The sequence below is a fragment of the Mesoplodon mirus genome (assembly GCF_964341445.2).
Source record: "Mesoplodon mirus genome assembly, chromosome: 16".
Classification (NCBI taxonomy): domain Eukaryota; kingdom Metazoa; phylum Chordata; class Mammalia; order Artiodactyla; family Ziphiidae; genus Mesoplodon; species Mesoplodon mirus.
The window spans coordinates 33,106,024-33,133,295 of record NC_138992.1 but is presented as its reverse complement, the minus strand read 5'-3'; the positions used below and the strand labels follow the sequence as shown (position 1 = coordinate 33,133,295).

The 27,272-nt window shown below is 37.1% G+C and overlaps 1 protein-coding gene across 5 annotated transcripts in view; it reads right to left on the bottom strand.

Moving 5' to 3' along the window:
• The window catches only part of UBR5 (ubiquitin protein ligase E3 component n-recognin 5), a 135,354-nt gene that overhangs the window by 39,116 nt on the left and 68,966 nt on the right, over nucleotides 1-27,272 (bottom strand). For 4 of the 5 annotated variants that reach the window (XM_082601317.1, XM_082601319.1, XM_082601320.1 and 1 more), the window contains exons 15-28: nucleotides 25,872-25,981; nucleotides 24,919-25,031; nucleotides 23,760-23,903; nucleotides 23,561-23,672; nucleotides 23,160-23,314; nucleotides 22,702-22,899; nucleotides 18,174-18,384; nucleotides 17,101-17,227; nucleotides 13,006-13,157; nucleotides 12,490-12,585; nucleotides 12,002-12,125; nucleotides 5,893-5,990; nucleotides 4,937-5,085; nucleotides 4,351-4,442 (exon numbers count right to left, since the gene is read on the bottom strand). In XM_082601317.1, coding sequence (XP_082457443.1) covers nucleotides 4,351-4,442; nucleotides 4,937-5,085; nucleotides 5,893-5,990; nucleotides 12,002-12,125; nucleotides 12,490-12,585; nucleotides 13,006-13,157; nucleotides 17,101-17,227; nucleotides 18,174-18,384; nucleotides 22,702-22,899; nucleotides 23,160-23,314; nucleotides 23,561-23,672; nucleotides 23,760-23,903; nucleotides 24,919-25,031; nucleotides 25,872-25,981 — 1,881 coding nt within the window. The remainder of the gene's footprint in view (nucleotides 1-4,350; nucleotides 4,443-4,936; nucleotides 5,086-5,892; nucleotides 5,991-12,001; nucleotides 12,126-12,489; nucleotides 12,586-13,005; nucleotides 13,158-17,100; nucleotides 17,228-18,173; nucleotides 18,385-22,701; nucleotides 22,900-23,159; nucleotides 23,315-23,560; nucleotides 23,673-23,759; nucleotides 23,904-24,918; nucleotides 25,032-25,871; nucleotides 25,982-27,272) is intronic. The other variant, XM_082601318.1, reaches the window with a different exon arrangement.

Below are 27,272 nucleotides of genomic sequence, written 5' to 3'. Positions count from 1 at the left end.
GAAAAAATCTGTAAAAAATAAAAACACATGGAGGCTAAACAATACACTACTTAATAACCAAGAGATCACTGAAGAAATCAAAGAGGCAATCAAAAAATACCTAGAAAAAACTGACAATGAAAACACAACGACCCAAAACCTATGGGATGCAGCAAAAGCAGTTCTAAGAGGGAAGCTTATAGCAATACAACCCTACCTCAAGAAACAAGAAACATCTCAAATAAACAACCTAACCTTACACCTAAAGCAATCAGACAAAGAAGAACAACAACAAAAAAAAACCCCAAAGTTAGCAGAAGCAAAGAAATCATAAAGATCAGATCAGAAATAAATGAAAAAGGAAGGAAACAATAGCAAAGATCAATAAAACTAAAAGCTGGTCCTTTGAGAAGATAAAATTGATAAACCATTAGCCAGACTCATCACGAAAAAACGGGAGAAGACTCAAATCAACAGAATGAGAAATGAAAAAGGAGAAGTAACAACTGACACTGCAGAAATACAAAGGATCGTGAGAGACTACTACAAGCAACTATATGCCAATAAAATGGACAACCTCGAAGAAACGGACATATTCTTAGAAAAGCACAACCTTCCGAGACTGAACCAGGAAGAAATAGAAAATATGAACAGACCAATCACTAGCACTGAAACTGAAACTGTGATTAAAAATCTTCCAACAAACAAAAGTCCAGGACCAGATGGCTTCACAAGCGAATTCTACCAAACATTTAGAGAAGAGCTAACCCCAATCCTTCTCAAAATCTTCCAAAATACAGCAGAGGGAGGAATACTACCCAACTCATTCTACGAGGCCACCATCACCCTAATAACCAAAACCAGACAAAGATGTCACAAAGAAAGAAAACTACAGGCCAATATCACCGATGAACATAGATGCAAATATCCTCAACAAAATACTAGCAAAAAGAATCCATTAAAAGGATCATATACCATGATCAAGTGGGGTTTATCCCACGAATGCAAGGATTCTTCATTATATGCAAACCAATCAATGTGATAAAACATATTAACAAATTGAAGAATAAAAACCATATGATCATCTCAATAGTTGCAGAAAAAGCTTTCGACAAAACTCAACACTCATTTATGATAAAACCCACCCAGAAACTAGGCATAGAGGGAACTTACCTCAACATAATAAAGGCCATATATGACAAACCCACAGCTAACGTTGTTCTCAATGGTGAAAAACTGAAACCGTATCCTCTAAGATCACGAACAAGACAAGGTTGTCCACTCTCACCACTATTATTCAACATAGTTCTGGAAGTTTTAGCCACAGCAATCAGAGAAGAAAAAGAAATAAAAGGAATCCAAATCGGAAAAGAAGAAGTAAAATTGTCACTGCAGACGACATGATACTATACAGAGAGAATCCTAAAGGTGCTATCAGAAAACTACTAGAGCTGATCAATGAATCTGGTAAAGTAGCAGGATAAAAAATTAATGCACAGAAATCTCTTGCATTCCTTTACACTAATGATGAAAAATCTGAAAGAGAAATTAAGGAAACACTCCCATTTACCACTGCAACAGAAAGAATAAAATATCTAGGAATAAAGCTACCTAAGGAGACAAAAAACCTGTATGCAGAAAACTACTAAGACACTGATGAAAGAAATTAAAGGTAATACAAACAGATGGAGAGATATACCATGTTCTTGGATTGGAAGAATCAACACTGTGAAAATGACTATACTACCCAAAGCAATCTGCAGATTCAATGCAATCCCTATCAAACTACCAATGGCATTTTTTACAGAACTACAACAAAAAATTTCACAATTTGTATGGAAACACAAAAGACCCCGTATATATAGCCAATGCAATCTTGAGAAAGAAAAACAGAGCTGGAGGAATCAGGCTCCTGGACTTCAGACTACACTACAAAGCTACAGTAATCAAGACAGTATGGTACTGGCACAAAAACAGAAATATAGATCAATGGAACAGGATAGAAAGCCCAGAGATAAACCCACGCACATATGGTCACCTTATTTTTGATAAAGGAGACAAGAATATACAATGGAGAAAAGACAGCCTCTTCAGTAAGTGGTGCTGGGAAAACTGGACAGCTACATGTACAAGAATGAAATTAGAACACTCCCTAACACCATACACAAAAATAAACTCAAAATGGATTAAAGACCTAAATGTCAGGCCAGACACAATAAAACTCTTAGAGGAAAACATAGGCAGAACACTCTATGACATAAATCACAGCAAGATCCTTTTTGACCCACCTCCTGGAGAAATGGAAATAAAAACAAAAATAAACAAATGGGACCTAATGAAACTTCAAAGCTTTTGCACAGCAAAGGAAACCATAAACAAGACCAAAAGACAACCCTCACAATGGGAGAAAATATTTGCAAACGAAGCAACTGACAAAGGATTAATCTCCAAAATGTACAAGCAGCTCATGCAGCTCAATAACAAAAAAACAAACAACGCAATCCAAAAATGGGCAGAAGACCTAAATAGACATTTCTCCAAAGAAGATATACAGATTGCCAACAAACACATGAAAGGTTGCTCAACATCACTAATCATCAGAGAAATGCAAGTCAAAACTACAATGAGGTATCACCTCACACCAGTCAGAATGGCCATCATCAGAACATCTACAAACAATAAATGCTGGAGACGGTGTGGAGAAAAGGGAACCCTCATACACTGCTGGTGGGAATGTAAACTGATTCAGCCACTATGGAGAACAGTATGGAGGTTCCTTACAAAACTAAAAACAGAACTACCATATGACCCAGCAATCCCACTACTGGGCATATACCCTGAGAAAATTCAAATTAATTAATTAAATTAATTAATTCAAAACGAGTCATGTACCACAATGTTCACTGCTGCTCTATTTACAATAGCCAAGACATGGAAGCAACCTAAGTGTCCATCATCGGATGAATGGATAAAGAAGATGTGGCACATATATACAATGGACTATTACTCAGCCAGAAAAAGAAGTGAAGTTGAGTTGCTTGTAGTAAGGTGGATGGACCTAGAGTCTGTCATACAGAGTGAAGTAAGGCAGAAAGAGAAAAACAAATACCGTATGCTAACACATATATATGGAATCTAAAGGAAAAAAAAAAGGTTCTGAAGAACCTAGGGGCAGGACAGGAATAAAGACACAGACGTAGAGAACAGACTTGAGGACACGGGGAGGGGGAAGGGTAAGCTGGGACGAAGTGAGAGAGTGGCATGGACATATATACACTACCAAATGTAAAACAGATGGCTAGTGGGAAGCAGCCGCATAGCACAGGGAGATCAGCTCAGTGCTCTGTGACCACCTAGAGGGGTGGGATAGGGAGGGTGGGAGGGAAACGCAAGAGGGAGGAGATATGGGGATATATGTATATGTATAGGTGATTCACTTCGTTATAAAGCAGAAACTAACACACCATTGTAAAGCAATTATACTCCAATAAAGATGTTAAAAAGAAAATAAATACAGCACAATAGATGATTTTTACAAACCAATTCTCTATTAACTATTTTTACATCTACACACCTGTGGCACAGCTATAGCTGATGTCCCTACTGGGACTCTGAGGCACTGCAAATGTTAGTGCTGGGGTCATTTTATTGCTTCTTAGGTCTGTGAAAACTAAGAAACTAGCCATAACAACTCTATTGCTGGATGAAGGTTATTACATTTAGTTTAAGAAGTAAACAAGGCACGGGCTTCCCTGGTGGCGCAGTGGTTGCGAGTCCACCTGCCGATGCAGGGGACAAGGGTTCGTGCCCCGGTCCAGGAAGATCCCACATGCCACGGAGCGGCTGGGCCCGTGAGCCATGGCCGCTGTCCCTGCACGTCCGGAGCCTGTGCTCCGCAACGGGAGAGGCCACAACAGTGAGAGGCCCGCGTACCGCAAAAAAAAAAACAAACAAAAACAACACCAAGGCACAGGCCAAACCATGATTCCTTTAATGCCTTCAGCGATTTCCTGCTAATACACCCTACTACAGGGGACCTGAGACTTTGGCTGGAGAACACAGACAAAAACGTTCTGTATATATGTTTCTTAGAAGACTGATTCTAGTCACAATGTATGATCACATATTTCTTGCATATTAGGCTAGTTTTATGTAAAGAGCAGTACTTAGAACTAGCAAACAAACATTGCAAAGTACTCTTTAAATCAAAAACTACGTTTTAATACATACATTGGCTTAACATGGGCAACCTAAGAAAATCTCATGCTTTCTGAATTATGAAACAAAGCATGACTCAGTACAGATTATTTTAATATGGGAATATGAACCTAAGTAGTTTACAATATTAAAGAAAACTAAAATCACACTCACTTGCAATCATGACCTTTATGACAAACCCTTGCACATTCTGTACAACAACAGAGGGACTCCAGCAAGCCACACGTACGACACTCAAAAATATCCTAAAATTAAAAGGATATACTTTTTAGAAGAATGATATGTATATCTCATCACAATAATTATTTCTGGTATTTTCTAAAACAATTCAATCACAACAACAGCAGAGCAGAATTAATGTGCTCTGGGAAACAGTCACAGATGAGTACACAAATGGGAATCAAATATTACCAGAAGGGCAAAAATAATCTGTATCATCCAAAAAAAGGCATAACAGTTATAAAATCTAAATCAAGAGCTGTGAATCAGATTATACTACCCAGCGAAGATTTCTAATTTTTATGATAGCCCATAACTGGTGTTAACAGTCAACTCCTTTGCCTCATTTATTTAGGAATTAAATACAAATTAATTTTCTTTGGAGAATTTTATAACTCAGGAGTAAAAGGAAATACCAGACTTGCAATTCCAAAGCTAAGAACTGTAACTCTAGTGATGGTCAAAGGGAAGAAAAGAAAACCTAGATAGCATAAATATAGGGAAATATAAAATAACTTACCTGGTTAATGTGCTCCGCTCCAGTCCATGTAAAACTGCAGGTATCATTACAACATAAGACATATAAAGGAGAGTCATCAGGGTTGGTACCTGAAGGGCAAACCATGCCCATAAATACATCTTCCTCTTTTTCACTTGAGGACACTTCAGCTAAAAAGATTAAAAACATAACAGTTCATACATCAAGAGAAGACTTACAGCCATCTCCTCCTTTCCTCAAATGGAAAAGCTCTAACATTTACACAGTGTAAGTAAGAAACTACTATATATTAATAAAATAAATGGAGATACAAAGTCAACAATGCAAGGAAATCCAGTCAATTCTGGTGCAAAGTAAAGCAAAGCGTAATTATATCATAACCACATATGAGGACAATACAAATACACCAAACATCAGCCTTCTGAGTCGTTAGCTCTATGTCATGCAGTTAAGATTCAAGTTCTAGCTGTACTTAACAAACTATAGACAATCACATAATTTATTCATAGCCAGTATTTTTTAAAAGATAACTCCTAAATCTTTTAAAGGCTGGATGGCAGGAACTGATATTCCTTAATGCTTTCTGTTAGGCAGTAAATCCAAGTCAGAAAGAACAGTAAGACTTCTGGCCTGTTCTTTCCATAAAGTTTTATCACTAACACGAATTAACACGTGGACAGGTTCTAAGAGCAATCCATCTTTACTTTCAAAAGATTAATCATTACACAATCCATTATGGAATTGTTTTTTAAGTTAAGGAAATTTATACCAGCTGCTTTTTGATGGAAAGTTAGAAGGTACAATACGCTTGAAAAAAGTATAAGCATATGAATTTCATACACATAAGCAAAAGAATTATCTTGATAGTTTCTAATCAGTATCATTTCCATATATAGAAATTAGGTTTGAATAATTATAGAAGAGAATCTATTCAAATTGAAAAATAAGCAACCCTTTTAGAATTTGAAATAAATTACCTTTTGCAATTTTCTGGGCTGTTTCTAAAATGGTAATTGCAGCAGGATAAGCTCGGCCACTTACAGCTGACATAAATGGGGTCATACCTCTCGCATCCCTAAAATGAGAAAAATTGTATATAAAAATATTATCAATTATTTTCCTTCCTGATTATGAAAGAAACATATGTTCATGATGAAACAAAAAACAGTCTTGTCTTAGTAAATAATGTCTCACCATTTAAAGAAAACCATCGGTGGTATTTTCTGGCCTCATATTACCTCACTTAAGAAAGCCACTTCGCGGAACCTTTGTCTCTCTAAACCATGCTCTCCTTTCTTGGCTTTAGTGACACTAAGGAATAGACCAGCAAGGGCTCTGGAATAAACTAATACTTTCTAGACGTGAGCATAGTAACAGGCTCTATCTCAAGCAATTGTGAGGAAGATTATATGAATTATTACTTAAAAGGTTTCAGCACAGTGCCTAGCAAAAGACAAGTATTCAGTAAGTGTTAGCTGTTATTATTACGAATTTCCCCTTTAAAATGTACTTAAACATTCTTCACTGAATTTCTATTTCCTCCTAGACCCCTCGCATTTCCCAGAAGTCAGTCCTCAGCCATTTGTGCCTCTCTCTCTCTTCCGCCAGAGCAACTACCACTTCTCTCACAATAATACGGCTGCAACACCTACACCTGTTTACTTGGTAAGCCCACTTGGGATTTCCCAGTGGTAGCTTACATTCAACGTGACTAAACTCAAATCATCTTTCTCCACAAACCTGCCGTCTACCTGACTTATCTATGTCACCCAACAGTATCACTGTCCCAAGTAACTTCAGACAAAAAGTTTGGTTCTTCACAAAGTATTCCTTCTAAAGCAATTTTTAAACTTCTGCATCTCATCTCTCTTTTCCATTTTCAACAACTCAACAGTTCAGCTTATTACAACACACATATTAAAGGCTATGACAGACATATAAAACACAGCCTTGACTCTGGTTTCTACTCTTGCCTATTTTCATCTCTTTTATACCACCATCTCATTACTATTCTTATAATCCCACTTTGATACTATTACAATCTAACAAAGGCCATTATTGAGAGGATTCAAGTCCAAAGAACAGAGACCAAAGTAGTGATTTTAACCTATTCTTTTCAGATCCACTGGCTGTTGTTCTCTTCTAATCCTCCACTCTGAATTGGATGAATTACTGTTTCTCATAATATTCATACTTCTCCATGTTGTTGTTCCCTCTTCTCCCTATTTCTCATGGTTCTACTCAAACTTCATTTTCATGAAGCTGCTTACTGTAGATTAAACACATTTCTCCCTTCTGTTTACTCCAAAACACACTTATGTGTCCCTTTAGCCAGATTCAACCAAGAAAAAATCTCAAATAAATAAAATCAGAATTGAAAGAGAAGTTACAACCAACATCAAACAAATACAAAGGATCATAAGAGATTTACTACGAACAATTACAAACCAATAAAATGGACAACTTAGAAGAAATGGATAAACTCCTAGAAACATACAATCTCCCAAGACTGAATCAGAAAGAAACAGAAAATATGAGCAGAATGATTACCAGTAATGAAATTGAGTCAGTAATTTAAAAACTCCCAACAAACAAAGGTCCATGACCAGACAGCTTCAGAGGTGAATTCTACCAAACATTTAAGGGGTTAGCACCTATCCTTCTCAAACCATTCCCCAAAAAATTAAGAGGAAGAAATGCTTCCAAACTCATCCTACAAGGCCAGCATCGCCTTGATACCAAAACCAAAGACATCACAAAACATTTTAATTAATCAATCAATCACAGGCCAATATCACTGATGAACACAGATGCAAAAATCCTCAACAAAATATCAGCAAACCAAATTCAGCAATATATTGAAAGGATGATATACCATGATGAAGCAGGGGATTTATCCCAGGATGCAAGTATGGTTCAATATCCACAAATCAATCAACATGATACACCACATTAACAAACTGAAAAATAAAATTGTATCATCACCTCAGTAGAAGCAGAGAAGGATTCTGACAGAATTCAACATCCACTTATGATAGAAACTCTCCAGAAAGTGGGTACAGAGGGAACATACCTCAACATAATAAATGCCATATATTGGCAGGCCCACAGTTAACATAATAAAAGGTGAAAAGTTGAAAGCATTTCCTCTAAGATCAGGAACAAGAAAAGGATGCCCACTCTCACCACTTTCATTCAACAAAGTATTTTAAGGCCTAGTCACAGCAACGAGATAAGAAAAAGAACAAAAAGGCATCCAAGCTGGAAAGATAGAAGTAGAATTATCACTGTTTGTAGATGACATATACTACATATAGAACACCCTAAAGATGCCACCCAAAAGCAATTAGAACAAACAAATGAATTGAGTAAAGTTGCAGGAAACAAAATTAATATGCAGAAATCTACTGCATTTGTATACACTAAAAACAAACTATCAGAAAGAGAAATTAAGAAAACAATCCCATTTACAATTGCATCAAAAATAACAAACTACCTAGGAATACATCTAATCATGGAGGTGGAAGACCTGTACTTGGAATATGTGGAATACTGTAAGACATCGAGGAAAGAAATTGAAGATGACCAGAAATGGAAAAATAAACCTTGCTCATGGATTGGAAGAATCAGTATTACTGAAATGACCATACTACTTAAAGCAATCTACAGATTTAATACAATCCCTATCAAAATACACATGACAATTTTCTCAGAACTAGAACAAATAATCATCAAATTTATACGGAACCATGAAAGAACCCAAAACAGCAAAAGCAATCCTGAGGGAAAAAACCCCAACGCTGGAGGCATCATGTTCCCTGATTTCAAACAGTACTACAAACCTATATTAATCAAATGGTATGGTACTGGCATAAAAAAAGACACAGAAATCAATGGAACAGAAGAGAGGGCCCAGAAATGAACCCACACTTGCAAAAATAAAAAACTCAAAACACCTTCTTGTACTAAATAGGGAAGGTGACATAAGGGTCAAGACTGGGAGTCCCCGTTCTGTAATAAAGACACATACCAGGGCTGGAACTCCAGCTATGCCACTCACTAGTTTTGTGAGCCTGGGCAAGTTAACTAACCCTTGACAAAGGAGGCAAGAATATACAATGGGGAAAAAGACAGTCTCCTCAATAAATAGTGTTGACAAAATTGGACAGCTAACTGCAAAGGTATCAAACTGGACTACTTTCTCACACCATATAAAAAAATAAATTCGAAATGGATTAGGGACTTAAGTGTACGACCTGACCCCATAAACCCCCTACAAGAGAACACGGGCAGCGTGCGCTCTGACACTGGTCTTCTAGGGACTTAAGTGTGCGACCTGAACCCATAAACCTCCTACAAGAGAACATGGGCAGCGTGCGCTCTGACACTGGTCTTCTAGGGACTTAAGTGTACGACCTGACCCCATAAACCTCCTACAAGAGAACACGGGCAGCGTGCGCGCTGACACTGGTCTTCTAGGGACTTAAGTGTGTGACCTGAACCCACAAACCTCCTACAAGAGAACACGGGCAGCGTGCGCTCTGACACTGGTCTTCTAGGGACTTAAGTGTACGACCTGACCCCATAAACCTCCTACAAGGGAACACGGGCAGCGTGCGCTCTGACACTGATCTTCTAGGGACTTAAGTGTAGGACCTGACCCCATAAACCTCCTACAAGGGAACACGGGCAGCGTGCGCTCTGACACTGGTCTTCTAGGGACTTAAGTGTACAACCTGACCCCATAAACCTCCTACAAGAGAACACGGGCGGCGTGCGCTCTGACACTGGTCTGCATTGTATTGTGTTTGGATCTGCCCCTCCAGGCAAGGAAAACAAAAGCAAAATCAAACAAACAGGACTACATCAAACTAAAAAGTTGAGGAAACCACCAACAAAATGAAAAGCCCACCTACTGAACGGGAGAAGGTATTTGCCCATGATATATCCAATAAGGGATTAATATCCAAAATAGACAAAGAACTCATACAACTCAACATCAAACAATGTCAATCTGATTAAAAACTGGGCAGGAGACCTGAACAGACATTTTTCCAAAGAAGACATAGGACAGACAGATGGCCAACAGACACGTGAATAGTTCAACATCACTAGTCATCAGGGAAATGCAAATCAAAACCACAGTAAGATACTACCTCACATCTGTCAGAACGGCTATTATCAAAAAAGACAACAAATAACAAGTGTTGGCGAGGATGTGGAGAAAAGGGAAGCCTCTTGCGGAAACAGACTCATAGATGCAGAGAACAAACTAGTGGTTGCCAGAGGGCAGGAGGTTAGAATGAGTGAAATAGGTGAGGGAGATTAAGAGATACAAACTTCCAGTTATAAAATAAATAAGTCATGAGGACAGCATAAGGAATATAATCAATAATATTGTAATAACTTTGTATGGTGACAGATGGTAACTACACTTATCGTGGTGGTCATTTTGTAATGTAAAAAAATATCAAATCAGTATGTTGTACACCTGAAACTAACATAGTAAGTCAATTATACTTCAATAAAAAAAGAAGAAAAAACCCTTTTCTTACTGAGTCATCTCCACAGTAAATAATTTCCAGATACATCACTTAGGAAATTGTGTTAGCAACTCTAGGAAATTCTCCTGTATCTGTAGTATAAAAAAGCAAAAAGGGCCAGTTTGATCATCTCTATACTTATCACCTAAAAGTCAGGCAAAAGAACACTGCCTCTCCTAGTAACATCAGCTTATTAATACAGTGGCATATTGGGTGTTTTCCAGATATTTTATATGTTTTTTAGATAAAGGAGGAAAAAGTCAACCACTGTGAGGGTACTAAAATAAAGCACTAGTGAAATAGAAATGAATTGTAGAAATATAAAATGTATTAACAACAAAGAGAAAGGGAATAAGAACATAAAATAACTTTTTAGACACAACCACGAGGAAATTATACAAAGATAATATGCTTAAAAACACCATAAACGCAAAAAAAATGACAATTGAGAAAATAAAAACAGAAAGATATACTGTATGTATCTGTATATAAACCATTTTTATCTATGCCTCAAACCACTAATAAATTATTAAGATGCTTCTGTCGTAATAACTCTGTTTATAATCCAATGACTTATTTTACTAGTGTGGGGCAGCCTTCATTATATCATAATTTCATAAATTTGGTCATTTTCATCCAAAGGGCACTAAGAGTTAAACATGAAAACTCCCTCGCCCTCAAAAATAAAAAACTCATAACAACTTCTTGTACTAAATAGGGAAGGTGACATAAGGGTCAAGGCTGGGAGTCCCAGTTCTGTAATAAAGACACATACCAGGGCTGGAATTCCAGCTATGCCACTCAATAGTTTTGTGAGCCTGGGCAAGTTAATTAACCTCTAAGCCCACTGCTGCAAATGTAAAGTGGAGATAATATTATCTACTCCAGACAGTTATACCTAGAATAAGAGTTAATGCAAGTTGAGCTTGTCACAGATTAATAACTATTATAAAAACACTCATCATTATGAGTTTGTAAAGGAAGATAAACAATCAAGCTGCAGGTAGAGATGTAACCTATTGACGGTTAACGAGCACTTACAACAGAATACTTATCAAAAGCTCTGTATGATCTCATGATGATTCCGTAAGCCAAGATTTCCAAAGAAACCGTAAGAATTATCCTTGGATTTTCACAACACAGATTCCAGGCCCCATTTCAGACCTGCTGAGTTTTACTTCTAGTGTAGAGCTTGGGGAAGAATGTGTATAATTTTTAAAGTTCTCCAGGTGACAGTGATGTAACTAATTTATGGACTCAACATTTGAGAGCAACTATACTGTGATCTTTTTAACATATATATACACACCCTCATCAAGCTAACATAAAATCAAACTCTATTCATTTAGTGTACCCTGTATTATATTCAGAAGGCCTCTTTCACTAAAGAGAGCTTACTTAGTAACACAGAAAATACAATGCTAGATTCCGATAAATTTTAAATTCAATAAAGGTAATTGTTGTTCCATATGTTGCAAGATCAACTTAACAGTAAAAGGAGTAAAGCTAAATCTTCATATCAAAAGTATATTAAACTTCTTACTTGGCAGAGAGGAGTTCTCGTAGATAGGGCTGTAGAACAACACTGTCACATAACAATTTTAATATAAAATGAGCATTGGCCTTTCGATCCTTGGATTCTACTACAGATGGCTCTGTGGAAGGACCTGTAATTAAGCAGACCCATTTGGTAACAAAAGTGTACAAAACAGAGTGAAAGACTATTCTAGAATAATATACCAAGTATCTATCAAATAAACCACCAGAAAAATATTCGAGTATTGGTAACACATTAATAACTTGATTACAGAGAATTTGAACACATTAACACATTTTATAAATCTCAACTGATGTAATAATATACGCACATACACACCACAACTTCACTGATATACAGAAGTCACAGAATTAGATATTTTTCAAGCCAAGAAGTCTCCTTGAGATAAAGTGTAGATCTGTAGAAACCTATATACAAAGTGTTTAGTTTTATCTTCCAAATGCCTAGGTAGATAAAATAGTAGAGATTCTCACCTGGAATGGTGGAGGTGCTTGGTCCTTGACCGGTGCCAGTCGCTGCTGTGGTAAGAGATCCCACAGCAGGGGCCAGGATAAAATCAATGTCACCATCTTTCAGTAAACAGAACAGCAGGATGTACATCATTATAGGCAACATATCCCTAACATGTTCTTTTAACTGGCCTTAACAAGCCAAAGGTCAAATCGGACAGAGGCTTAAGTGGATGCTTCTCTTCCAAACTATAAGAGAAGGAATCCACTAGGCAAATTATTGACTTATCTTGATATATTATTAGCTAGCTTCTTACCAGTGCAGAAATATGTATTTCAGTAGAAGAGGAATATCTAACAAGACTTTCTAGAATTTTAATTTTTAAGTTACAAACATCTTAAACCAAATCTATGTAAGCTAGTTATAATACTCATTATGCTAATTTTAACAATTTCAGATTTCTAAATATCCCACTGAAATGTTTATTTCTTTTCTTTCCTGTCTTTTTGTTAAACACTTAATAAAATAACAGATCTTACCAGGATCCATTGCAGGAGGGTCAGGAACCCAACTAGGGGGAGCTATGGGGGGTGAAACTGGATCTTGGTGGTCACTGGATGAAGCTCCAGCTTCATGTCTACCCAAACCAGCCGCTCTCAATGAACGTCTCATCATTTCCCGTAATCTCAAACTAGAAGAACATGGACAAAATCAGAGCTCACTACCACATCTAAGTGTAAGGATAAGGTGCACAGAACTTCTCATCTGAGATGAAAGTTTGTTCTACAAGCAAATACTCCAGGCAGGAAAGTGAAGTACAAATGCCAATTCTGGAATCACAGAATAAGTCAGCAAGGGATGGAAATGCAACTGGGGGATCCTAGTACCCAGGTTCAGCACTAAAACCACTATATTAAGCTCCCACAGAAACTTAAGCACCGGGAACAAAAGTTGCAGTGAAGTTAAGATTAGGAAATGATCTTTCATACAGTTAAGATAAATGAACAGCTGAACATTAAAACAAAAAAAATTCTGTCCCCTGTTTATCATCAGTAAGAATTAAGTTCAATAGTAGACATTAGCAAAACATACTGATTAGCACAAAACCAATACTGTTAGCCCACTAAACCCCTTTTCTGTGATCTCAAAAGCAATGGAACTAATATCCACACAGTAAGTAGTTTTCAAAGACCAATTTAGGTTTATTTTTTATACAAAAAAGTTTTTTTAACAGTACAACTTCATCCCAAGGAAATTAATGAATGAAACTGGAGCTTGTAAAATGTGTTGTTAGATTAATATGTGGGCGTGATTTTTTTTTCTCCTGCTATACAGGTGTGCACATTGCTAAAAAGATAAAGAAATAATCACAAACACAGACCTCATTAGGGGAACTAGTAAACTACCTGTACAAAAATCTATACCTCTGAATAAAAGCTTACAAAAGCTACAAAATTAACACATTAAAAACTAGCAGCAATTAAGAGAGAGCACATAAGGCAAATCCTTTCACTTGGCCACAATTTTAGAGCTTCTAAATGAATAAAGAGTAAGAATTCAATTTTAAGGGCCAGGCAACACATAAGGGACTGCTTTCTCCCAGGCAGATTTAATCCCAAAGACATAACATTTCTGATGTGAAAAACCTAACACCTTACCAGGTGAGCATTGTATGTCTGCAAATAAATAATTCAGAAAGATCTGTATTAATGTTTGAATCTCTAATTATTATTTAATCCGAGGGTAAGTGTGTATTTCCATAGCAATACATTTTCAGTTTTATGAGTAAAATTTTTTTAAACGCATTTACAAAAATTTCTTTTAGAAGCTACTTTCAGGAACCCGTCTATTTTATAAGGCTTGTGTATGACGATGTACCTTGGGGAAGAGAAACATTTTTTGGAAGATTCTGCAAAGTAAATTTTAATGTCTCAAAAAATTACTAGTTATTATAGTATGCACTATTAAAAAATACCTACAGTTAATTCTTTTATGGTATCGGTGTCTTCTCTCTCCCAATTTAGAAATGTGAGTTCAAAAGTTTTTATAATATGGAGGGAGCAGGGAACAGTGATTATGATTCTTTCAGTCAAGGTCACTTCCCTGTCCAAGATATCACCCAAAGAGCATGGCAGGCTCCGTACCAGTAACAGCACACACCTGGGTGACTTCACACTGTGATGCTCCTACACAATTTTAAATAAGCTCAACATAGACACTTGGTATCCTAATGTGTCTTACTCAAAACACACAGAGAGAAAAAAATCAGCGGTGGTTGGGAGGCACTGCAAATAACCTGAAAATAAATGCATGTTTTGGGCTTATCAAGAAGAATGCTTACACCAGGGTCGCAAACACAATGCCTACTGGGCCTGGAAAGTAAAATAAACTGAGGAAAGGGCAGTCAGGTGTAAGAAGTAGGGGGTCGTGGCAAACTAGAGGCATACATACTCATCTAAAGGCATTCAAATTTTAAAGAAAAAAAAATTTTTTTAACATTGCACAGGCCAAACAAAACATATATGGGCTATTCTCCAACCTCTAGCCTAGAGCAGATTAAGAATAAGTGAAGATAAATTGAGACCAAAGTCTCATCTTGAACTTGCAAACTCCCAACTTTGTTGTTGTGATGTAGTCAATTCAGTATTATATGAGGGGGTCATTCCTTGTCATTTAAAAAAATTGTCCTCTACCTTTTTTCTTCATTAGGTCTTGGGAACATTTTTAAGTACAATGCCCAGCTCCTCATACAGATTCTTTAAAAACAAAAAACAAAAAAAACAAAAAAAAGAAAATTATTCTTCAAGATGTTGTACACAATTCATGAAGATTCACCTGTATCCTCAGTGGCTGAGGACAATACTGAGGAGATACCACCTTGGCTGCTAAGATTCAGAGTTTTGACATTTCTTCGTATAGGCTTGCCTGGAGTCATCGTATTTTCTGACAATATGGAAGAATTCAAGGTTGATGTAATTTCCTCTTTGTAAGCACGTTATATCCATGCTACAGAAGCCTTAGAATCCAGTCATGTTCAAACATACCACTGTGACAAAAAAGCGAAGGTCATGTGTCTTCCAGATTAATAATCTCTAGAGTACATACACCTGCAATCAGATGCATCAATCAAGCTTTCCACTAAATCTGCCCTTTGTACTCAGGCACTATTGAGTCACATAACAAAACTTCTGAGTCAAATCATCATCTGAAGGCATTTAACAGTACTCCATTCAATATTGAAATTGCATCAGTTTTGAGCTTACAGCTCATGAATCCCAGCCTGCATACTCATCAAGGGGTATCGCCTAGAAAATCCATTGTAGGCTAGAGGAGGGTTTCACTTCAATGAAGCAGAGTCTGTGGACTTCCTACTGCCCGGCGTGGATAATAAGACTCCTGTGCTTTCATCTGTTCAACCGGCAGCCCTGAGTTTGAACTGGTTAAGAGCACTGCAGTGAAATCTTCGGCAAATGCCTCAAAGGAGCTTACTCTGCAAATTATTTCTGTGAGCAACACATCACCCACTCTTGAAGCTCCTTTTAGTCTTTGCCTTCAAAATAATCCTTACATGAAAAAAAGATGGCAGCACTGGCATTGGACCAACCATATCAGAGTCCAACTTGATTTGCACCTGTATTTTCCCTGAGGAAATGAAATACCTGAAATAATTCAGACACTAAATTCTTCATGAAGAATTTAAGTTGCTTTCCATTTTAGACCAAACATTTTGCCTAGTGTAGTCCTAAACAAATGATAATTTCCATTTTGCATAGTCTACATAACGTTTCTGTACTATTTTAAATTACAATTTGGTTACCCATAAATAGTTTTTGATAAACCTCACTTCAGGATGGTTTTGAACCTGGGAAGCTATCAAGTTGGAACCAATTTTAGAAGAATCGTTTTTAAAGGGAAAGTTGAATATAGAACAGAAAATAAGCAAAAGAGTGTCTTCGTTTTAAGTAGACTTTACAACCTATCACATTAGCACAGTGAGCAGTGCTTCCATTAATGATTTGTGAAGTATCCAAGAATTTTGGCTCTCATGTCTAATATAAATGTGTTTTCCTTCGGGGGGGGAAAAACCTACAAACAGCTGTATCCTGAATTCTTTATAGTCTTCATCTATTCAAACATCTAGTAATTTTTAATGTGTTATAAAGTGTCCATCCCACAACTCAGAAAGCCTGAAAATTTAAAATACCAAACATTTATAATATACATCAGCCTTTCGTTTCTTCCCAGATCTTTAGGACGTCTGAGAAACTGAGCTAAGTAAACAATCTGAAAATAAAAGATTGAGGTTCTTCCAATTATTATATTACTTGTTCTCCAACTAAAGAAAATAACTTCCTAGGAAACATGAATGATGAGTTTAAAACACATTCAAAGAATCAAGTTTGAACTACTTGTCTAAGTTACCTCAAATTTTTGAAGGATCCTAGGTCCTACTGTTTTACACCTAAACTCTAACTAGGTATTGTCAGGTATTTTTCCCAGGCTGATATTGGGAGGAACAAAAACAAAACAAGAGGACCCACCAATTCATGCATATGATAGGAAAGAAATACATTTCTTTCTGTACTTGGATTATGTTTCCACCAATTAAACTTTCCTGGTAAAAATCACATTACCTTCGGCTACTTGATGATCCAGCCCGACTACCTGGGCCATTACTTGAAACAACTGATATTGCATTTGCGATGGCCTCAACAGCAGAAAGCCTTTCTGCAAAAGTATTTCTTTCAGAGCGCTCTGCTTCTGAAACATAAGAGAAAAAAATTAGGATCAATTTAAACTTCAAAAATAACTAAGAGATGAAGTATGTACAGGCCATTAAATGCTAACTGCTAAGTGTTTTAGTATTCTAATTCACATACTAGTGATAACAGCTTAATTTTCCCTCCTTAGAGCAACACTTAAGCTAGACTGAACTATGACCTTTAATGTGACTTATTTCCTTATTCTGCCTTACTTTTCAACCCCCAAAGATAAAAAATAAGGTTATTCACAAGTAGGCTGAAATTTAGCTTTCACTACCAAGGAAGAAAAGGCCTACATATCGGTACCTCAGTCTTAATTTATACACTACTTATAATCCTTTAGTCAGTCAGTGATAATGAGATAAAGGTCAGAAACTTGCAAACCACTGTTCAAAAACGTAGCTACCAGAATATCATCTGCAGAATTCAAAATAAGGAAAACCATTATGAATTACACAGTTACACTTTAGGTTTTCAGTTTCCCCCTTCACTTAGCCAATTAAAAACTTTATGGCAAAAAGCTTATTTACTTTTCCAAAAACATCTAACAACTCACTAGGTTATTTTTCCCTCTACATTCTGAAAATTGGGATAAAAGTTGCCTCAATATAATTTGACTTAACTTGCTAAATAATTCCCATGGTAATAAAAGTCACCTGCAATTATAAAATCAGTAAAGCTCTTAAGTATCATATATATAGTTTGTACTTAACAGAGAAATTAGAATTTAAGGCAACAGAAACACATTGATAAAAATTTTGTTTATTCATGTTACATGTTCATCCTAACAGGCATTTTTACCTTCTGAGACTCCTAGATCTTACAAAGCAAAGTAAAAGTACATACAAATTCTTTACAGTGATTTTCTTTCTTTTAATAATTTTTATATTTTCAAAATTGCCCAAAATTCCTCTCAAAGATCATGTTACAGTTCTTAATCTCACCTTCTTCTTCTTTAGTTTCCTTATTGCTGGTTGGAAAGCAAACTGATACACAAGCATGCAAAATATTTCGATTTCCATCACATCTGTGGCTGATGAATGTCTGTAGCATCTGTAGATTCTGCTCTAAAACAACCGCTTGCTCAAGATTCATAAGATATTGTCGACAGGCCTCATAGTCACAGCGTAGGATGTGCTGCATTAAGGTTTGTTTCTGTGCTCAGACAAATTAGGAAAAAAACTTCAATGAATTTGTATAGCACATTACACGTCAAAAAGTTCACATGGCCAACACGGTAATATAATCAGCTCTGCAGATACACAGAGACAATTTAAGGTGGCCTGGCAAAAGAAGCTGAACTTGAAGGTACCCTTAAGCACAGAATACAACTGACAGGAATGGAAGAGTGGGTAAACCTTCTGTAAAGGACCAATAAATATCTTCAGCTTCTGCAACTAACTCAACTCTAACTGTGGCAGGAAGGCAGCCAGATATACAATGCATAAATGGGAGTGGCTGGACTGGACCTATAGATCATAGCTGATACAGCACCCTTATTTACATCATATATAACTATCAAATTAGAACCCTATTAATATTGTTAACCAATTAAGCATAGGGTATACATTTTATTCCAAGCTTAGTCTCACCTTCTTGTGCTCTTTAAGGTTACATTTACATCACACTATGGTACATGAAAACCAAAACCTTCAACTCCCCCCAGAAATAACGACAGACACAATCCCCAAAGGTGACAACTAATGTACTTCATTGTCAAAGACATGGTAGTAATGATCAAGTATTTATATCATCTACCTGAGAAACAGCATGCTGTGGATGGAATATTTCCCACCCCCCCACCCATTCATGTTGAAGCCTAATCCCAAATGTGGATGCTATTTGGAGGTAGGGCCTCTGGACAGTCATTAGGTCGTGAGGGTGGAGCCTTCATGAATGTGATCACTGCCCTTAAAGGGGGCTGAGGAGACCAGAGTTCTCCCTTCCCACTGTGTGAGGACACATGGCCATCTGTGAACTAGTGAAAGGGCCCTCATCAGACACCAAATCTGCCCACACCTTGATCTTGAACTTCTCACCTTCCTTAACTATGAGAAGTAAATTTCGGTTGTTTATAAGCCATTCTGTCTTTAGCAGCCTAAACAAACTAAGACACAGCATAAATAGACCAAAGGGTTCAAATGTACTTTTTTCAGAATGTAGACTATAGTTATGGGATATTTAATCGACTGAATGTAAAGCATTAGTTATGGAAAACAAGCATATCTGTTCATTTTAACTAAAATTGGGAACTGGAAGAAAGCAGGTGGGAGATGCTTTTGAACTTGCCAGCTCTCCACAAACTGCCTAGATAACCCATCCCTTCCCCCAACCTTATGGGGATGAGAGGAAGTAACAATGGGGGAAGAAGGACACAAGAAAATACAGCTACAAAACTGTTTTCAGTACTTGACACACGTGAGATAAGCCCTTCTGACTGTGGAACTAACTATGATCCTGACGTGACCCCATAAATTGCAAGCTCCAGTTCAAGAATATGAGGTGGGCCACATAAGACTAAATTTGCCAAAGTCTAGTGGCAAATATGCACTAATCAATATGTTGAGAGAATTTGTCAAAGTCTCTCCAAAGAATAAAAAGTGCAGTACATTTAAAAATAACTAAAATTAAGATATTTTGCTGCACACTGCTGTGATATATAGAATGTTTTCAAGCAATCAGCCAGTCATCTGGCTGAAGCAGCTACTCTACAGGGAGCTCTCATCTCCAACCTGCTGGGCAGTACATGGGCTCTCACACTGACAGTATCAATACCACGCTTACTATGTTTATTCTGCATCACTGTATGTTGTCACTTATTCTTATAACACAAAGCAGAGAGTTCAGCAAAAATTTCTTGCACGTCTACTGTGCACCAAGCCCTAGTAAATGAAGGCTATTTAGAAAGATAAATGATGGCACACTTTATCGCTACCCTTGGGATGATGGCACATTTTATCTTTACCCTTGAGATGCTGACAAAGTGCAGGGGTCAGAGCATCAAATGCCTACAGAAGCATATGCAAAAGTGTAAGTGAGTGGAGGAGGCTGGCTGTAAGAAAGGTAACACAAACCGTATAATAAATAAATGGTGACTAACATTTGGACTTAGAGCAACAAATTTTAAATAGTGGGAACTGCAATGAACTGGAGACACCATGTATAGCCTCTAAGAGGACTTAATGTTTTTATAATGGCCCAATATCACCAGATCTTCTAATTCTTTAAGAGCACCTGAAAATCTGAGTTTTAAATATAAATCCTGTGATTTTTGAATGTTGGCAACCAATCAAGAATTTTTAAATGATGTGAAGGCTATTTCTAGGGGCCACATTCAGGCCACTGCCACCTCCTTCAACCCCATACCCCTACCAGTTTGGAACCACTAGTCAGTCTAGTAGGTTGACAATTAAAGCTAAACTAAGAATATGAGCACTGTGTCTCTAAACAAAAGCTCATGGGTATCTCTCAGGAGCACCTAGATTCTGATTATTTTAGATGCAGTTCTAATAAGTTTGCTTATCACCTCCAACCTAATGGAGGGTAAATAAGCTCCCATTCTAAGCTCCATTTCTATCTTTTATAGAAAAACTCCTCAAAAGAGTTGTCTAAGTTCCTCAACTCCCATTTTCTCCTTAGCTCACTCTAAATCAGGCCTGCATCCCCACTGTCAACAATGACCTAGATGGAGCCAAACCCAAAAGTATATGCCTTACTGTCCTACGGCATCATTCGATACACTTGAACAACACATTCTGCTTGACACATACATGGTCTTTGCTTAGCTTCCAAGACAACACTCATTTGTTTTCCTCCAATTCCTTCTCAGTCTCCCATGCAGGTTCCTTTTTATCTCCTGGTATTTAAATGCTGAGACTATTTTCATGGCTCAGGCCTTAGATCTTTTTTCTCCTCCAAGACTTTAGTAATCTCATTCAGTATAAGTCCTTTAAATATCACAGATATACTGACAACTCCTAAGTACACTTCTCCAGCTTGGTCCCCTCTCTCCTGGTCTTCCAACTTACACACCTTAACTCTCTATTCACCATCTCCTCTTGGGTATCTGATAAGAATCTTAAACTCCTGATCTCACCCTCCAGAACCTGCTTCAATCCTACAGTCTTCATCTCGATAAACAGCAACTTCATTCTTCAAAACCTTTTGCCCTCTGCTTTCTCTATTTGACACCCTATATCTAGCCATAAGCAAATCCTGTTGGCTCTACTTTAAAACGTATCTAGTATATCTAGAGTCTAATCACTTATTATCCCACCTCCTGGGTCAAGCCAACATCACCTTCCACCTGAATTCTTTTAATAGCCTCCTAACTGGCCTCCCTACTTCCAACCCATCCCCCTTGTATTCTCAGCGTGTCAGCAGTGATCTTTCGAAAATGTAAAGCAAATCAGGTCAATCTCTGCTCAAATTGCTCCAGTAACTTCCAGTGGTGTTGCCTCCACATCTAACAAATACAAACACCTCAACCACAATATGTTCAAAACTAAACTCATCCTGTCCCCTTATCCCATTTGTTTTTCCGATTTTTCTGGGTTTTTTTGGCTGCACTGCATGGCATGCGGGATTCTAGTTCCCCGACCAGGGATTGAACCCATGCCCCCTGCAGTGGAAGCAGGGCGCTGCAACCACTGGACCACCAGGGAAGTTCCAGTTTCTCCTATTTTTCGTCTCCCTATCAACCACAGCTAAATCAGAAGCTTTACAACCACTTCTTTTCATTTACTGCTGACATCCTGTCACCAAGCTTTAGAGCTTCTACTTCCTTAAGATCTCTTAACTCCATCCCCTCAGCCTTATTTCCAAGAGTTCAAGCTTACTTTGTTTCTAACATGGATAATTACAGTAGCTTTTTTATCTGGTCTCTAAACTTCTGTTCTCCATCCACTGCTCATCTTTCTTTAAAAACACACACACACAAAACAGCTTAAAATCCTTCTCTTCCTAGCTTTCAGGGGAATGCTCAGGCCCCTTAGGTTAACACACAAGGCACCCCAGTGCCTTTCTCCCACCTTATCACTTGCCACTCATTGATCCGTATAAGCCCTACCTTCTAGTTATATCAAAAGAGTGTACATGTTCTCCCAACATGTACATTCTGAGATTCACAAAGGCTGCTCTTTGTGCCTGGGATAACACGTCCTACCTTCATCCTGCATCTAGGAGACCCCTATCTGATTCTTTAAAACTATATCCAGGCATCACCTCCTCAGAGAAGCCTCTACCGTCACAGTTTGATTTACAGCCCTCCCTTCTGTACTTCTACAACATTATGCATGCCTTACTCAAACGCTTAAATCACACTGTAATCAATGGTATATGCATCTCTCGTCCTAATAGACTATTAGTTCCCATTAGGGAAGCGGCAATGAATGATCTATTCAAGGTTGTTTCCCTAGACTCCAGCAGTGCCTTCTGAATTGAAATGCCAAGTAGTTTCAAAAGTCAGATTACCTCTACAGCCATGATGATAATAGCAGCTTTCTTTTTGATTGTTGAATTGGCAGGAAGATTTATTAAAGAATGTACACCCATTCCAAGACTACTAATAGGTGGAAGATCAAGCCAATCAGGATCCCTTATTCCTCCCATGCAGTCTTTGGCCATGGGGTAGATAGTGCCATTTCCATCTCGAAGAATAATAGGAGACTCCTGTAAGAGAGGTGAAAATAAAAAAGTATGGCTCCCAATCAAAAATGTTATGTCTGATTTTTACAATAGTTATATTTATTTTCAAATTAGATTTTATATGTTTGTAGTAGTGACCAAATAAGAAACTTAGTATTAAAATATGTTGAATATTCTCAATTCTTCAATGTTTAATAACCAGCAAACTAGAGCCAAACCCTAAGCATCACAAAAATGCCAATGTTGTCATTTAAATTTTCAAAAGCAAAAATAAGCCTCTATACCTGTCCAGCAGTAAAGATGGCTACATTCCTCTCATTCTGACCAAGGAAAGCAATGCTGCTTGTAGGGAAATTATTTTCCTGTTCTGCTTTTCCTGTAGCAAGATCAAAGATACAGTACCGTACCCAATTTCCAGTCTTCAAAACAGCATGCACACCTTCAGAAACACATAAATGTAAAAAAAAAAAAAAAAGTTACACATCTTTAGTGAACTCTAGTAAGTACCTACCAAATTTTACATCTCTAGCCACATTTCAAATGTAGATACATTTCATTCCATAATGTTACACACAGGGGACAAAAACTGCCAAATGCCCCAAACCACTTTATCTAATCCCCACTTACTGCACAAGTATTAATAGAACATGGAGTATGCCAGTTAGAAAAGTTACAAAATCTTTACCTTTGGAATCCACATTCACTGCTAATATTTCTGTTTTTTCAGGTATACAAAGCTTTTTAGGAGTCCTTTGGAAACAGTCGGGAACTTTTGGTGTTCCCCCAGTTTTGACAACCTGCATGACAAAAGGAATTTTGCTCTCCAATCTGTAACATACTCAGGGTCCCGGCATTCACCTGCTGAGTGAGTTCTCTACACTTACCTGCAGTTCATCAATTCTAAGTAACCTACAATCCTGAAGGAGAGAAGAAGGGTCAGCATCTGAACCAGAGTTGTTCTGACAGTTTGTATTACTGGACGTTCCTGGAAATTTTACAGCAACATAGGCTCCATCCACTTTCAGCACCTAGAATACAGGTAAATACGATAAATGTTAACACTAACTCATATGAAATCAATATGCAAGTTAGAGTCACTGAACCAATTTAACACTGAAGGCATTTAATTCCTTAGGAGTATGTTTCTTCAATGATCGTCAAGTTATAAAATTAACCTGAACACACTCACCAAATATACTGCTGATATCTACTTCCATGACATATTATCCATGGACAACATAGGTAGAGTGAGCAATGCACACAAAGCCAAGCACAGGACTTGAAGCCAGAATACTTGAGTCCTACCTCTGCTACTTACTGCTTTTGATTTTAAGCCAATGGGATCGTCGTAGAAAAACATAGCTGCCCGAAAACTACAGTTCTATTTGAAATCAAAAGGCCTTTGTAAACTGCAGGACATGATGTATCTACTCTGCCCTTTAAGTCCAAATGAAAGACCATCCCATTTCAGAAACTAAAGAGCAATCAGGAAAAGTTACTTTGCAGGTATTCTACAGCTATAGTCCCATTTTGTTTTTAAGAATGTGAAAGGACAAAGGTGAAATTAATGGCATTCCAGCTGATGAACTCTACTCACTTGGTTTCTTAGGAGGCAAGACCCTCTCCAGGAAGAAGGAAAGAGAAAGTAGAAGCTTAAAGACAGTAGCAAGATTTTAAAATGTTATGGAAGATCATCTCCATTAAAACTGTATAAGTCCCAAAGAATGGACTGTATCAAAAAGTAATGTTATCTCTTTGCAACTTTTCTGTAAATCTAAAATTATTCCAAAATAACACTTTTTTAAAAAAGCAGAATATCACCATAAATGCTCAAGGAGAGGTATAATAATCTTCAGTTCATCTGTCAGAGACAAAGGAGATACATGCATCAGATTGAAGGATGGGACTAAAGAGATCATTAGGGGTGACAAATAAAGCAGCCTTGAGGAAAGGGTTGATGAGCACTCACCAACCATAAGGTCTTCAATAACCAATACCATTATAGTTCAGTTAGTAACTAATTCTTGGATATTCTGAACAAACCTTGCCAACAGGAACATTCTTAACATCTTCCACAAAAACAACTTCCCGAAGAGACCACTGCTCTTCGTTCACCTTTTCCTCCTCTTTGGGGGCAGGGGTGGACCGTCGTCGTTCTTAGACAACAACAAAATGGTAAGTACCAAAAAGAAAATGTGAAAGAGACTTTATAGATTTCATCTAAATATATGAACAAAGATCATTTGTAAAGGGATACATAACTGAGATATCTAAATAAATTTCATGAACTACTGCTTTATGAATTGAGCTTTCATAACTAACTTCCACTTTAAATGAATTCACAGTGAAAAATATCTATGTTTGTTAATGCCTAACGATATTAACACTACTATAAACAACTGCAAAGAAGTATTTAAAAATTTTAAACGTATTCTGGACCCTCAAAATTACGGCTATCGGACCAATGTTTAAAAAGGAGGATCTGCTGGGCTGTTCTTAAAACTAGCACATGACTATTAAAAACTAACTTTCAATTTCCTCAAGTACAAAGCAATGAAAACTAGAAAATAAATGTACTTTGGAAGCTTTTTTTAAAAAGACTCTTTAAATCCAAGGTGCGGTAGTAAATCTAGGTTTTTAAATTCTACAAATTCTGAGCGAAAGTTGTGACCGAGCCATAACCCATCTATAATAATAGTCCCAACAAAGGTAGGCAGATATTCTAGAGTGGTAATTATTTCCTTCTATTACTGCAATGCACTTTACATATTGCAGAAAATTATAACTCGCAAAAACAACAAGAATACTGAACACTGTAAATACTGTTTTTCTATTTAAATAAAGTTGCACACTGAAAAAAATCAAACTAGTAGGAACACAATTTATACTAAAAGATATTAAAAATGGTCTGAGTTGCCTCAAATCAGAAACAAACTGAACACAGCTCTCTGCCTGGGATCTTACTCTGACCAATGTGTACTACACATAAAACTTACTATATGGCATTGATGCACTGCTGGCAATTGAGGATGCATCACTACACGTGGATGCTGGAGATGGTGGAGGACCCATTTCTGTTTTCACAGGTTCCTGCTTACTTTCAGGCCTGCAATTAGAAATAAGATTCTCCTTATAATTAGGAAAATGACATATTAGGAACTTGTCAAATGGCTTATTTTTAAGACTCAAGTTTATTCTCATTAGGGAATGAAATAGTAAAAACTTACACAAAATGGTATTATTCTTTAGGATGCAAACTGAAAAAGATACACATTGCATACTTCAAATTTGTATTGATGTTTTAAAATAGGAAAGAAATATACTATGTGAAGCTATCAACAACTTGGAACAATGGTTCAGATAAGCCTTATCTAGGAATAACAACAAAAGCTACACTCAATTTATCAATATAGCTTTATCATAAGCCTCTTGAGCAAACAAGTTGCACACTTTAGTGAACCCTGACTTGGACACTGCAATTTAACTGAAAAGATGATAAAGGCAAATAAATAAAAAGTCTACTATATCATTAATTTCCTAGAGTTCAAAGAAGGAACTCTCCTTGCAACGGCTTATAAAACTTTACCACCAGATGGTCCAAGAATAATCACCTGCTATAACTGAAATGAGAAATTATAGTATTAATAAACTATCCCTCTTCCTTATTTCATTAATGCTATACTCGAGAAGATAACTACAGCAACTACATAATATTCTACAGATGGTAAAAATATAATATTTTTATTCATTAAAAGGCAGACGTCAATTTTTAGAGAGAAAAGTCATGTATTACTCAGAAATTTGTTATATATAGATCATGCTGGTATATATTATAATCAGGGCCATCATCTTAACCCCCTCATCTGCTATTAACCCCACCAGGAATTTCACCTGAGTTTAGAAATAGTCCATAGAAAAACAGCATTATTTTTACCAGCATCTTAGCAAAGTGCTCAGTACAAGCGCACATGAATACTCATGGCTGCTCTGCAAATCCTGTGACGGTGGAAGCAAGCCGGTACTGACTCATCACGAGCACGCTTAAAGTCAGCATGTTTCCATGACTAGAAGAGTCTACTGACATGAAAATGATTATCTTCTTAACATTTAATTTCACTTAGCTCTTTTACTAAGTTTATTAATAGAGAAGGCAAATTTCAAGGAAGGTTCTGAAAAACTTAATAAATACCACATCCTATTTTAATCTCGTTTTCTATTTGTGCACATCAAAAAGATTTCAAATGCTCTTTACAAAGTTTCATAAACAATGAAAATGTATTTTGCTACTTTTATTTCTAGGATAAAAATAATCAATGCGGGCTTCCCTGGTGGCGCAGTGGTTGAGAGCCCGCCTGCCAACGCAGGGGACACGGGTTCGTGCCCCAGTCCGGGATGAT